Here is a 14,906-nt window from a genome sequence, read left to right on the forward strand (position 1 = left end):
GGACAAACAGATGGATGCACAGATGTATGAACATGGATGGATGGATGGATGGATGGATGGATGGATGGATGGATGGATGGATGGATGGATGGATGGATGGATGGATGGACAGAAAAATTCACAGGATTAATGGATGGATTGGTGAATGAAATGATATATAATAGATGGATGGTGGGTGGATGTAATAATGTATTTATGGATGAATGGACAGATGGATGGATGGATGAATGGATGGACGGATGGATGGATGGATGGATGGATGGATGGATGGATGGATGGATGGATGGATGGATGGATGGATGGATGGATAGATGGATGGATGGATGGATGAACAGACAGAGGTAAAGGTGGATAGATTACTGGATGGATGGATGGATGAACAGACAGAAGTAAAGGTGGATAGATTAATAGATGGATGGATGGATGGATGGATGGATGGATGGATGGATGGATGGATGAACAGATGAAAAACAGAAGTATGGATGGATGAACAGAAATAAATAAATATAGATAGATTAATGGATGGATGGACAGAAAAATTGACAGGATTAATGTATGGATTGACGAATGAAAGGATATATAATAGACGGATGGATGGACAGACAGTCATTTAAAGTTCCTCTTATGTTCTCCTAGTTTAATATTCATCCAATGCATTAAGACGTCTTCTGGGCACATTTTATACTGCATAGTACAGTTTGTCCGCTATAGAAATCTCTCATGGAAGGTGCCTGTGTGCATCTATTTAGGGAGTTCTATTTATAGCTCCCTTTCTGCAACGTTAGTAACAAGGCACAGTGAGATTACACACTTTATTTTTAACACCTCTATAAAAAGATCCCGTAAACCATCATTTTAATGTTTTATTTATAACCAGGATCAAACACTCTTTTTTTTCTTCTTCCTGTTCCTTCCTGTGAGACAGACGTTTCTGTGCCAAGGGATGGTGGCATCTGCACAAGACATTTTTTGGCCTAGATGAAAAACAAAGAGGGAGATTCCCCTTCATCGGCTTGCCTCTGGATTTTCATTCACACAGTCTCAGAGTGAGTATCAAGAGTAAGCAGATGCTCTTATTTCAGCATACTTTCACATTCTATTCTCATTCAGAAAAACTTTTCTTTTCTGTGACATCTAAAGTGCATATATATGTGAAACGCTGTAAATAACTGATCTCCGTTGATATAAGTGACATTTTTTTTCCCCGTTAATTAAATAAAGCAGCTTTGCTTCCCACGTTTCGTTCAAGGTTGACCTTATATTATCTGACATTCCCCAAGGCGTTGTGCTGTCTTATCAAATAAGCTGTGATTAGTGTACACTTCCTCTGTCTTTTCCCAGATGTGTCATCCCTGAATCCGTGAAAGTGTGTGTGTGTCTGTATGCTGTAGGCAATACTCTTTTTTGATTATGTCAGCCCACGTGGGCCTGTAATGCAAATTGTTCTGCTGTTGGATGCAAGGCAAAGTTCTTTTCTATGGTGATAATGTGCAGTTACAGTCTTCAGTCAGAGAAAGGAGCAGATGGTATTGTCCTGTGTCCAATGTGATTCAGATTAGCTATGTATGAGTTCCAACTAACAAAAGTGACAAATCTTCCTGCTTGGAATGAGATTTTTTTTCAAGAACAACATATTTTCAAGTCAAATCAAAACTGTTAGGTAAGGTGTGTTTCCAACAGCAGCACATTGTACAGTATAATAAACTAGATTATTAAACACTCTACTTTTTGTGTCCATCTCTTTAAATGCAAATGCTCTTCTGGAAATGGGGTGGTGCCTTTACAGTTTGTGCCTCAAATCCTCCAGCAACTGCATGCCAAATACACACTTTAGGTACTGTACACCTGTCAAACTGCTCATTAACATGAGTGGCAGTTCTGTGGGCGCAAGTGCCTTGATGATGCCAGAGGTCAGAGGAGAATCGCCAGACTGGTTTAAGGTGATAGAAAGGCAACAGTAACTCAAATAACCACTCGCTACAACAGAGGTATGCAGAAGAGCATCTCTGAATGCATAACATGTTCAACCTTGAGGTGGATGGGCTACAGCAGCAGAAGACCACACTGGGTGCAACTCCTGTCAGCTAAGAACAGGAAGTTGAGGCTACAATTTGCACAGAGTCACCAAAATTGAACAATTAAAAATTGGAGAAATGTTGCCTGGTCTGATGAGTCTCGATTTCTGTTGCAGATTCAGATGAATTTGGAGTCCACAACATGAAAGCATGGATCCATTCTGCTTTGTATCAATGGTTTAGGCTGGTGGTGGTGGTATAATGGTGTTGGGGATATTTTCTTGGCACACTTTGGGCCGATTAGTACCAATTGAGCATTGTGTAAACACCACAGCCTACCTGAGTATTGCTGCTGACTATGTCCATTCCTTTATAACCACAGTGTTCCCATCTTCTGATGGCTACTTCCAGCAGGATAACACGCCATTTCATAAAACGAGAATCACCTCAGACTTGGTTCACTGTACTCAAATGGTTTCCACAATCACCAGAACTCAATCCAATATAGCACCTTTGGGATGTGGAGGAATGGAAGATTCACATCATGGATGTACAGCTGACAAATCTGCAGCAACTGTACGATACTATCATGTCAATAAGAACCAAAATCTCTGAGGAATATTTCCAGTATCCTGTTCATTCTATGCCATGAAGGATTAAGGCAGTTCTGAAAGCAAAAAGTGGTCCAACCCTGTACTAGTAAGGTGTATCTTACTAATGTTTTGCAGCCTTGTTATTTTAAACTCTTATATACATTTTGTCTAAATAAACAGACACAAAACGTGCATGCAGAAAGACAGCTCTAATGCCCAAAAGTACTTTTTTTCTTTTCCAACTGTGAAAAATTCAGTACAGTATAACAATTGAGTGCACACTGCACTTACATTGTATTTTACATTGTGTTACATTGTAAATGTGCATTATGCAAACCATTGTTTGTGTAAAATCAGAAGTATACTTTTGGCTTTAGACATTGCTGCCTCATTCGCTCATATCGCGTCACATGATGTTTATTCGCGCCTTTCCATTGAAGGCCAAGAATTGTTCTGTTTTTGTTTTAAGAGGTCGTTTAAAATCGCAACCGGTCATTTAGTTTCTCCACAGAGCTCGCATGCACTCACTTCACGCCTATATTTGAAATAACTAATTTCTCAAGCTGATGATATTGATGAGCGCTTGATTTTTGAAGTGCTTCTGACATCCCATCCTTTCATAAACAGACAAACATGAGAATGACACGTGAAAAAACAAAAAAGAAGCCAGAAAAAAACAAAGGAGTAAATGATTCCTTCAGCAATCTAAAACATAGAGAAACTGCCATGTTTAACTATTATCATCACCTTTTAGACTATTATGAACTCGGAATGATTGAATTACTTTTTAACAGAGGATACATGTGCTGGTGAAGATAGAAATGAGAGGTTTGCACTGACTCTGGGCTATGTTGTATGTTGTTTTTGAAGCCAAATAAGGACTAAATGTATGCTGTGTGTAGTTTTTCTATAATTGGTAACATATCATGTGTTCATATATGTTGCATTCATTTATTTATATTATATAATGAAACACGTTACAGTAGGCTATTTTGAGGCTGTCATTGATCTGCAGTTATAATCAAATTATGTTCATAGAAAAGTTAGTAATGACCATTTATACACAAGTATAAAGCATCTGTTTTTGTGAGAAGTGCTTCTCATATCATTTGCACCTGTACAGCTTTACTTTGACATTTCCATCAACTGAAACTTTTTGTTGTACACCACGCCCACTAAATGGTTACCTTTTGGCAGTGGAAACACAAGCCTAATAAAGGTGACCCGTACTGACTTGTACCGTACTGTACCACTTAGTGGAAGCAGGCCATTTATGATTATGTAGCGCTGTTGTCCTCCGAGACACAATATTTTGTTCATCCGCATGTCCACACATGAATGACCTTTTCTTGATTTAAAGTCCTTTACTGTAAAATGCAAGCACTTTGTTTTTATTAGGCATGCTCGTGCTTAAAACATGACTCCTCAGTAGTCTATGCATCGAAGCGTCCAAACATCAGCATCGCAATCAATAAATTTTTAAGAGTCTTTGGCTTTCCTGTGAATTATGCAGTCTGTTTCATGCATGTATGACTCAGGCTGAGCCACCGCAGTGATCGCCAGAGGAAGATATTTTTGCAACAAACAGACCCAGGAAAGAGCCCAGCACAACATAAATCTGTCATCATTCGTTTTCAGATGGAATATTAAATGTTATGTGTTTAATAGATTTAAAGTATAGGATTTACATCAGACGCAGATTTACATCCAATTGAATATGCACACCATCACTAAGCACCACCATACTGTGCTTTAGGAATGGACACTTCCACTGGACTGCAAAAGTCTGTAAATTCTGCCAGGGGGTAACTGCAGAAACTTACTATGGAAAACATGCATATTTACTCTTTCAAGTTGTTTCGATGTGTCAGCGTTGATGCACACTTACACTGTAAGACAAGACTACAAAAAAAAAAAAAGTCTTAAGCAGTGGTTGATATGGGGATTTCTGCATTTTATAATGATAATGGAGACTGGAGGAAAGAAAATAGGCAACATATCATTTATTAATTTATATTTTCCTGAACACTAAATATTCAAGTTTTCAATTCCAGTACATATCTTTAGAGTCTTGTCAAATCTATCTGTAATCTTAAGATTTGAATTGCAATGCATTTAACATTTAATAACAGTATAGGCTCATTCTGATAACGTAGCCCTATATACATTTCTGGAGATCGCAAATTATGTCGCCAGAAGTACGTATGGCTGCATTTCATTTTTAAAATGAATGCTACGGGGTGATATGAGGCCATTCCTTTTCGCGCTCACCAGCTAATCGCTTACCTCCCTATGGATGGCTTTCCCGCTGTTATCAGTTTATCCAGGAGCACGCCATGTACTTCGGCAGACTTGAGACGCATGGAGGAGTTCACCACGACAACTGGGCTCGAGTCCTGCAAAGAACGGTTCCAGAAAGCAGGTAAGACAAAAAACGAAGCCAAAAATAAAATACACGAGTAAATAACAGGGTGAGAATGTAGTATAATCTGAAAACATAGTAAAACGCTTTTTTTGGTTGGGTTAGGTTAGGGAATCGGTTGGGTTAGGGAAGTGGGTGGGCGGGTCAATCGGTGCATTTGAAAACATTATTGGTTGGGTTTAGGGAAGGAGGAGGGTGGGTCAGTCGGCAGCTGCCTCCAGTGGATTTATACAAAAACAGCAGGCACTCGTGAGAAATTTGAGATCTCAAAAAGCACACACAGCAGCCTCTGGTGGATTCCCGAAAACAAAAACTGCAAAAAAAAAAAAAATGTAGCTCCTGGGAGGTATTTGGCGCTCTCCAGAAATGTATATATCGATACGTTTTCAGAATGAGCTTGGGTTGTTTAATAAAGAACCGTGCTGATTTTTATTGTCAGTATTTTTACAGTATTTTTCTCTTTTATAAAGTAACTAAGATATGTAAAATGATAAATAAATTAAGTGTTTGATTTTGGTTTCATCCAGTGTTAATAATTAAGTTTTGTTAATATATACATTTATACTATTCATCTGAGATGCGTTACCTAAAATATAAAAGTATGTATATTTTCTTTATTTATCTTTTCTCTATCTTTTAAGAAATTCAAGAGGATTCTGTCATAATTTGATTTTGTTCCAATTTAATACATGCAATTTGATGTTATATCACTGGCAAATTTCTCAACTCATATTGTATTTACAGTTGAAGTCAAAATAATTAGCCCTCCTGTGAATTAATGTTGCTCTTTTTCAAATATTTATGAAATTATGATTAACAGAGCAAGGGATTTTTCACAGTTTTTCCTATATTTTTTCTTCTGAAGAAAGTCTTATTGGTTTTATTTTGGCTAAAACAAAAAGCAGTTTTTATAAAAAAAAAATGTAAAGGTCAGCATTAATAGCACTCTTAAGCAATATTTTTTCAATTGTCTAAAGAACAAACCATTGCGTTAGAGCTTAAATAAACTTTATAATGCAAAAAAAAAACAACATTATGTAAGCATATTAAAATCTGGACAATCTGAAATCTGGACATACTAGAACTATGTTAAGCTGCTTTGACACAATCTACATTGTAAAAGGCGCTATTAAAATAAACATAAATTGAATTGAATTGAATTGAATTTAAGATTAATACAGCTGTTCTGTGTCATTTAAATAAGTTGACTGCTGGTTAAGTTAGTGGGTAACACTTTACAGTAAGGTTCATTAGTTAATGCATTTAACTAATCATGAACAACACATGTACAGCATTTATTACTCATAATTGAACATTTACTAATGCATTAATAACATCCAAGTCCATGCTTGTTAACATTAGTTAATGCTCCATGAGTTAACAAACTATAACAATGAACTGCTGTATTTTCATTAACTAACGTTAACTAACATGAACAAATACAGTAGTAAATGTATTGTTCATTGTTTGTTCATGTTAGTAAATGCATTAATTAACATTAACTAATGAACCTTATTGTAAAGTGTGACCCGTTATTAAATAAATAACCTAATAAAGGTAAAAAAAATAATCCAAAAAAGCACAAAATATTTAACCCAACTAGTTGAGTTATCAATAACTAACCCAATCAAAGTTAAAAAATATCCAACAGATCACCAGATATTTTTAACTCAATCATTGGGTTAAATAAAAAACTCCATGTGTTATAGAGTGTATACAATCACTTGCCTAATTACCCCAACTTGCCTAGTAAACCTAATTAACCAGGTTAAGTCATTAAATTAGGGTGCAGTCAGTAGCAAAATCGACTCACAGCAAGAAGATTGCTGGTTTGAGCCCCCACTGGGTCAGTTGGCATTTCTGTGTGGAGTTTGCATGTTCTCTCTGTGTTTGCATGGGATTCCTCCGGGTGACATGCACTTTAGGGGAATTGGGTATGCTAAACTGTCCATAGTGTATGTGTGTGAATGAGTGTGTATGGATGTTTCCCACTGATGGGTTGCAGCTGGAAGAGCATCCGCTGCGTAAAACATATGCTGGATAAGTTGGCGGTTCATTCCACTGTGGCGACCCCAGATTAATACAGGGAATAAGCCAAAAAGAAAATGAATGAATGAATATATAAATTGCACTTCAAGCTAAAAACTAGTATCCTGAAAAATATCTAGTAAAATATTATTTATTGTCATCATTGCAAAGATAAAAGAAATCAGTTATTAGAAATTAGTCAGTTAGTTATGTTTAGGAATGTGTTTTAAAAAGTCTTTGAAAGTATAGTTATTGACGAGACACTCATTTAAATAGTTATTGACGAGATATTCTTTCACGACTCACGAGACACTTTTTAACCTCGTTGTTTAAGTGTTAATCAGGTGCTCCTGCTCCCCCTTTCTCAGAAGATGCATGTACAATCCTGAAGTGAAGCACAACTGTTGTAGTCACTCCTCCTCCGTCAGCGGGAGTCGGATGCTGCTCCACCCTCTCCAGCGCCTTCATCTCACCGTCCGTTCTCTGTCCCGCGAGTGGAGAGGATTTCAGCACCGGGACAGATCCTTCACCGTCTCAGGCATCATGGGGACAGAGGTAAGATCCACTAACCTTCATATGAGCTTCAAGCGAGATGAAAAGCGGCTCCGTTTATGCGCACGGCTTGTATGAAGTTATTTTGACACCTGCTGTACGAAATCACGACAATTCCTATGGACGCGTTCAGGGAATCCAGTTCGCACACGGTGTTTCAAGACAAGATTTCGTCGACGTGACACGGGGTTTTCCCATTTAAATCCGCCAAAAGAATATCTTGTGGTCAAAGCTAAGGAATCTGCGGTAAGAAAGAGTGAGTGATACAGACTGATGTTTTATTCAGCACCCTGGACAGAGACGAAAACATGTAAGACTGAATAAAGACGCTGAAGTTAAAGTATTTGTTACGCGGCTTTCTGTGATACTTGATTCTGATTGGTTAGTTGCGCAATTCATTTATTAATAACAATGGGAACACTGTGTGACTGAATGGAGATCGGGGAAACCCGTGTCTCTAACTGTGCTCCTGCCTCTGAATTGCTTAATAAAACATTTTAACTCGGCTAAATGAGTATAATCATTTTTTTATTTGCTAAAAGCAGTATTTAAAGCAGAACATGCAACAAAAACACTGATTTAATCATGTTGAGCTTATTTTGCCATATTTATCGTTTTAGTGTGCAATACTTTTTACAAAATATATTTAGTTGTAAACCTGTATACCATCCCAGCTTGGACAGGGAAGTTGTACTAATGTTAATAGAACATTCCCTCCAGGTCAATGGATTGTTTCTGGAATGTTCTTTTTTTTGGGATCTCTTATTGGTTTTGGACAAAGGTGTCAAACTCAATTCCTTGGGGGGGGGGGGGGGGGGGGGGGGGTTGGGGGGGGGGGTAGGGGGGGGGGGGGGTACAGCTCTGCACAGTTTAGCTCCAACCACCCTCAACTCACACCTGCTTAAATGTCTCTAGTAGTCTTGAACACCTTGATTAGTTGGATCAGCTAATTGATTTTTGCTGAAGTGTTTGATTAAGGTTGGAGCAAAACTGTTCAGAGCTGCGGCCCTCCGGGAATCGAGTTTGAAACTTAAAGTTTTGTTTTTGGTGGAAATTCCTAGTATTTTCCCTCTGAAAGTTGTGAGTGATAAAGCTGCCTTGCTTGAAGATGAAGTGCATTTTAATGCAACTGCCTGTTGTTTTGTTGTCTTCAGTAGTTTGTCTTTGTACTTCGTTTAATTTAATCATTCCTTTTTATGACCGTGAAACAAAGCACTGGTTCATTGTTGAAAAACGTGTGTAAAAAATGTGTCAATCACATTTGGGAGAATTGTGTAGTTACAAAAATCCTGTGTGTGTTCCGATGTTGATATCCGTGCCTTGTGTACGGTTCACAGGCCCTTGCATAATTGTAAAAACTAAAGTATACTTTGAGCGTGTGTTGAATTGTGATGAGAATGGAAAGTGATAGGGGCCAAAAGTTTTTAAACAAAGCTTGAAGCCAGTAAGACATATGAGCCAAAGTAGATCCATTTATACCCCAATAACATCCTCTTGAATAAACATGACACTGCAGTCAGGATTATGACCAGAAAATCAGAGCACATCACACCTGTTCTCAGGTCTTTACAGTGGCTCCCAGTTACATTCAGAATAGATTTTAAAGTATTATTACTTGTCTATAAATCACTAAATAGCCTAGGACCTCAATACATTACAGATATGCTAACTGAATACAAACCTAACAGATCACTCAGATTATTAGGATCATATAAACTAGAAACTCCAAGAGTTCAGTCAAAGCAGGGTGAATCAGCTTTCAGCTACCACACCCCTCACTGCTGGAATCAGCTTCCAGAAATGATCAGATGTGCTCCAACATTAGGCACGTTCAAATCAAGACTGAAAACACATCTGTTTAGCTGTGCCTTTACTACATGAGCACTGTGCTGTGTCCGACAGATCACACTATTGTGTCTTTCTTTTCTTTTTCATTCTTTTATAACCTGTTTTAACACAGTTTCATCTGTTTTTAATCATTTTTATTATTTGTTGTATTTTCTTGTACTTGTCCTTTCTTATTCTTGTTTATGTAAAGCACTTTGAATTGCCACTATGTATGAAATGTGCTATATAAATAAACTTGCCTTGCCTTAAATATATGATCCAAATGCATATGTAAATGTAGTCTCAATAATAGCAATTGCATTGGCTGTTGAGCATGTTGGTCTGTTCAAACTATGTGTTCATTTTAATGTGCTTCAGGTAACACTGAGCAATTCTGAATGTCCTTCACATAGATGAGTGGGATCTACAAACCATCTGTAGAAACATTCTTCTCTCTGTTACAAGGACTCAACGAGAAAAAAAAAGTTTACTTGTGAATGCACAACAAATCCTATTGCATTATTTGCTTTTTAACTACAAACACCTTGTTGTGTTTTGTACAGTATTGTACAGTATTACATGAAGTATTTCTACAGTCTGTCTTAGGTTATGTGTATAGTCAACTACAATATGTATAGTTAGAGTACCACTCCAGTAAGTTAGTTATGTATCAATTTAAAAAAATTGCTCTTATGTCCAGTGTTGTGCTCATATTTCTGTAGCACCATGGTCCAGAGAGACAGAAGACAGGACTAAAGACTTTTGGATCCAATCACCTTTCATAGTTATGCAAATTTAGGTACAATATTTCTGAAATCCAATCAATAATGTCAGATCATGTAAAATTAATTACCTCAAAACATATATAACATATATAAGTATAGTTACTATACTTCAAATGTTTCACAAATACCAAGCGATGCTTAACAGAACAGGGAAAAGTTTCACAGTATGTCTAATATAATTTTTTCCTCTGGAGAAAGTCTTATTTATTTATTTCGGCTAGAATAAAAGCAGATACTTTTTTTTTCAAAAACCATATTAAGATGAAAATGATTAGCCCCCTTAAGCTATTTTTTCCCTTGATAGTCTCTCATATTGAAATATATATATAAGCAATATCACATGAGTGGTAGTGCAATGTAGCTGTATGTCGGCACTAATAGGAGGTGTGTGTTGTTATATATTGTGCGTTAATATTTATTAGTTAAACATGCCTAGATGAAATTTGTTTTGGCCAATCAAGAAAAGTTTAAGCACTGATTTAGTTTTAACAAATTATATGATAACAAAAAAGGAACAGCATTAATGGGCAAAGCACATTGCACAACATCTGAAATCTCTTTAACTCACAGGATGGAAATCTGTGCTTCATTTGCAAATGTTTTATGCAATATGCCACTTTTGCATAGAAGTCTAAGTCGCATCTTTGGACAGAAACATATGTGTTTGGCTTTAAAAGCGCCATCTACAGGTCACAGGTTAGATTTTCCACCAAAGAATGAGTGCTTATTCATTCCAAATATTTTCTAATTATTATATTATTTAAGACAAATATTTTTTTTTTCAGCGACTGTTGATAGTTTCATTTAGTTTTAGTTTTTCATTTATTGCCTATTAAAAATTTGCATTCCAGTTAATGACAATAATTATTTTTTTTGACAATAATTTTAGCGCTCATAAGGCTCTATTTTGACGATCGAGGTGCAAAGTCCAAAGTGCACAACGCATTAAGGGTGTCCGAATCCACTTTTGCTATTTTAAGGATGGAAAAATCTGCTTTGCGCTGTGGAGCACGGTCTAACATGGTTGAACTTATTCTCTTAATGAGTTATAGGTGTGTTTTGACCAATTGGAGTCTTATCTCCCATTCCCTTTAAGAGTCAGTTGCGTCACGCCATGGCACATTAGCTATTTACATGGCGGACTTTGTAGGTGGAAAAACTAAACGCTTCACTAGAGAGAAAACAGTTCAACAGCGCATCTACAGCGCGAGAATGAGAGATGAGCCTCCTCATTTTTTACTTTCACTTTCACTCTCTTGGATAAGGAAACGTGTTGTACGTGCAGACATCCATTAGCCTATATATAATTCATTTAGTTTATTAATCAGGAAGATTTGTTTCAAAACTATTTCTAAATTCAGTTCCAATTTCCAGAAAACGAATAAATGAACAAGAATAACGAAGTGTGGTCAAAAAACTGACTTATATACTAATACACATGCTGTGCCCCATTTGATCTAAAACCTGACAGGTGGGCAAATCTAAGCTTGTTTTCAATAATATAAATATAAATATGCATATAATAAATAATACTGCTAATATTAATAACATTATACAAAAGCAAATTGTCATGAATAAACTAAAAAAGACCCCCGAGATGAAGAAGGCATGTAGGCGGTGGTTTTTATATTTATGTAAGCTAGAAAATAATATTTTTTGTAATATTTTAATCCATTATTTCTTTTTCATTTGTAAAGATATTTGTTTTGCTGTGTGTATTAAGCAATGTTTAAGCAAGGCGCACAACTAACGCACTCTGCGCTGGACTTTAGACCTGCTTTGATCTGGTCTATTGTGCAGTCTATTTTAATTCCTCAAAATAGCAATGCGCCTCAACATCAGACCAGAACGCCTATGGGCGCACACATAAGCGCAAATGCATTTGCTATTTAAACAGTGAGCTGCAAAACGTCAAAACGACTCTTGCGCCGAGCTGAAACTAGCAAACAACAATTGCGTCGTGCCTTGCGCAGCATTGCCCCAGGGCTATGAGAAGGCCCATAGTCTCAATATCTGATGTGGTTATTTCTTAACAGCAGTTCTAGCATCATGTTGTTGTGCACAGGTAAACACCACTTATGTAAGACACATCTCTTGTCTTCTATTCTACTGGCATATCTACCAAATACCCAGATTTAATTAGCTCTGTTTAAGAATTATCTCCGAATAGCTGCCCTTTATCCGTAACGCATCATCTACTCCTATCCAAAGCGCATAATAAATGGTTTATATTTAGGCATCTCTATAGACTACATGCACTTTCTGTTTACTCAGCCGTCTTGTTTACAGATTTATTCAAAAGGTAGGCAAGACAAAACCCTCTAGTGAGAATACACAATGAGATTCCACTGCACGTAATGTATTCAGGGAAACCATTCTTTCCCTCAGCGAGTTTAGTTTTGCTAGGAAATTGAACCTGATTGTTGGCTCTCACCTAGCCAAACATTCACTGAAGTTAAAAAAATAAAATAAAAAATGTTTCCACTGTCACACGGAGAGTTGTCACGCTCTTGCTCTGGGCATCAAGTGCTCTTGTTGTCCTACATTGGGTTAGTTTTCATTAAAAAATATCGTAATGAGTCACAGGAATGTTCCAGAAACGCCCCGAGTGTCTTCCTTTCGCTTCACTGGTCAGTTTAGCATTCAGTGCCATAAACTCTCAGGCTACTTCAGATAATTCTTAAGCTTCTTCTCTGACAAACACCTCAAATGAAGTGGAGTTGATCCTTAAAATAAGCACTGGAGCAAATAAATCAGGTTGTTTTATGGTTTGGGGGGCGACTGTGACGACTGATGTGTGATGTGTTTGTGTTTTTATGGCAGAGCTGCATCGTTAGACGCTCTTTAGAGGATTGCTGGCTATTTATCTGTCTAGATGAGATTCTGAAGTCAACAGTGTTTTTAGCCTTGTGCAGGGGCCACAACGTGCCTATTAAAGACTCCCACATTGATCTGTTGTGTTTTAAAGGCCTGGTGGCTGCACACATCTACACACTCAGGGAGAGAGAGAGACTCTTGTTTACTGTATGCAAACAGGAATGCCATGAACTTTAGCAGTTGTTATATAAAGCAAATTTGTAAACCGTATAGACTAACCCTAAACATACATATTATTATGATTCATTAATTCATTAAATTTCTTTTGGCTTAGTCCCTTTATTAATCAGGGGTTGCCACAGCGGAATGAACCGCCAACTTATCCAGCATTTGTTTTATGCAGCAGATGCCCTTCCAGCTGCAATCAAAAACTCTCATTCACATACATATGGATTATTTAGCTAACCCAATTCACCTATACCACATGCCTTTAGATTTGTGGGGGAAACCGCAGCACTCAGAGGAAACCCACGCGAACACGGGGAGAACATGCAAATTCCACACAGAAATGCTAACTGACCCAGTGACATTCTTGCTGTGATGCGACATCGTTACCAACCGCACCACCCCATTATTATTATTATTATTATTGTTGTTGTTGTTGTTGTTGTTGTTGTTGTAATTATTCTTAAAAATAAACAAACTTGGAATTTCTTCATATTTTTTCAAGGGTGAATAATAATATTAATAATAATAATAATAATAATAATAATAATAATTTAGTTTTGATTAACATTTTTTTAATTACTTAAATACAAAAAAACAAGCTAAATGTTGTATTAAAAAAAGATTGGTTAGATTGGTCTATTTACAGTAATAATAATAATAATAAAAACAACAACAACAACAACAATAATAATAATAATTATTATTATTATTATAATTTTGTATTCTTTGCAAGAACGTTTTACATTAATTTATCATTCATTTAGTATTTTTATTAATAATAATAGTATTAATATGAATATATTTTATTTTAATATATTTTTATTATAATCAAATAAACTTTGTATGTCCCAATATTTTCATAAGGTTGCATAATAATAATAAAAATATATATAATAATAATAATAATAATAATAATTTAGTTTTGACATTTTTGGAATTACACAGATGCAAAAATAAAGCTAAATATTCTATTTAAAAGTATACAAATCATTGCCTTTGTTTTTTATTATTACTAGCATCTTTATTATGTTAGATTTGTCTATACACAGTAACAATAATGATGATGAGGATAATAATAATAATAAAAAATAATAATATTAATAATATTTTGTGTTCTTTGCAAGAACTTTTTACATTCATGTATCCTTCATTTATTTTATAATTCACTTTGTATTTTGTTTATTAATAATATTTTAATTTATTTTTATTAAAATCAAACAAACTTAGTATGCCCCCGTATTTTCATAAGGTTGCATCATCATAATAATAATTTGGTTGTAACATAAATGCAAAAAAAAAAAAAAAAAGTAAAATATTGTATTAAAAATAATAAAATTGATTGCCTTTGTTTTTTTATTATTACTATCATTTTATTATAGTATTCCGCTGTGGTGACCCCAGATTAATAAAGGGACTAAGCCAACAAGAAAATGAATGAATGAATGATAATAATAATAATAATAATAATAATAATAATAATAATAATAATAATAATAAAAAATAATAATAATAAAAAATAATAATAATACTTTATAATAATAATAATAATTATATTATATTAATTATAATTTTAGCTTTTTAAATTAAACTTGTAATAATATCTCTGGGGATAGTTGTATCCCTTAAGCATTTAAGCATA

The 14,906-nt window shown here is 35.6% G+C and overlaps 2 protein-coding genes across 5 annotated transcripts in view; one reads left to right on the forward strand and one right to left on the reverse strand.

Moving 5' to 3' along the window:
- Positions 1 to 14,906, reverse strand: part of crtac1b (cartilage acidic protein 1b) — a 200,807-nt gene that overhangs the window by 56,385 nt on the left and 129,516 nt on the right. For 3 of the 4 annotated variants that reach the window (XR_015506276.1, XR_015506279.1, XR_015506285.1), the window contains exon 16: positions 4,895 to 5,004. The gene's annotated coding sequence lies outside the window, so the exon portion shown is untranslated. Of the gene's footprint in view, positions 1 to 242; positions 975 to 4,894; positions 5,005 to 14,906 lie in introns of those variants that run through there. The other variant, XR_015506284.1, reaches the window with a different exon arrangement.
- Positions 7,467 to 14,906, forward strand: part of golga7bb (golgin A7 family, member Bb) — a 42,857-nt gene continuing 35,417 nt past the window's right edge. The window contains exon 1 of the mRNA XM_087279733.1: positions 7,467 to 7,613. Coding sequence (XP_087135859.1) covers positions 7,497 to 7,613 — 117 coding nt within the window. The 5' untranslated portion in view covers positions 7,467 to 7,496. The remainder of the gene's footprint in view (positions 7,614 to 14,906) is intronic.

This window comes from Danio rerio, chromosome 13, assembly GCF_052040795.2.
Source record: "Danio rerio strain M-AB ecotype USA chromosome 13, GRCz13ab, whole genome shotgun sequence".
Lineage (NCBI taxonomy): Eukaryota > Metazoa > Chordata > Actinopteri > Cypriniformes > Danionidae > Danio > Danio rerio.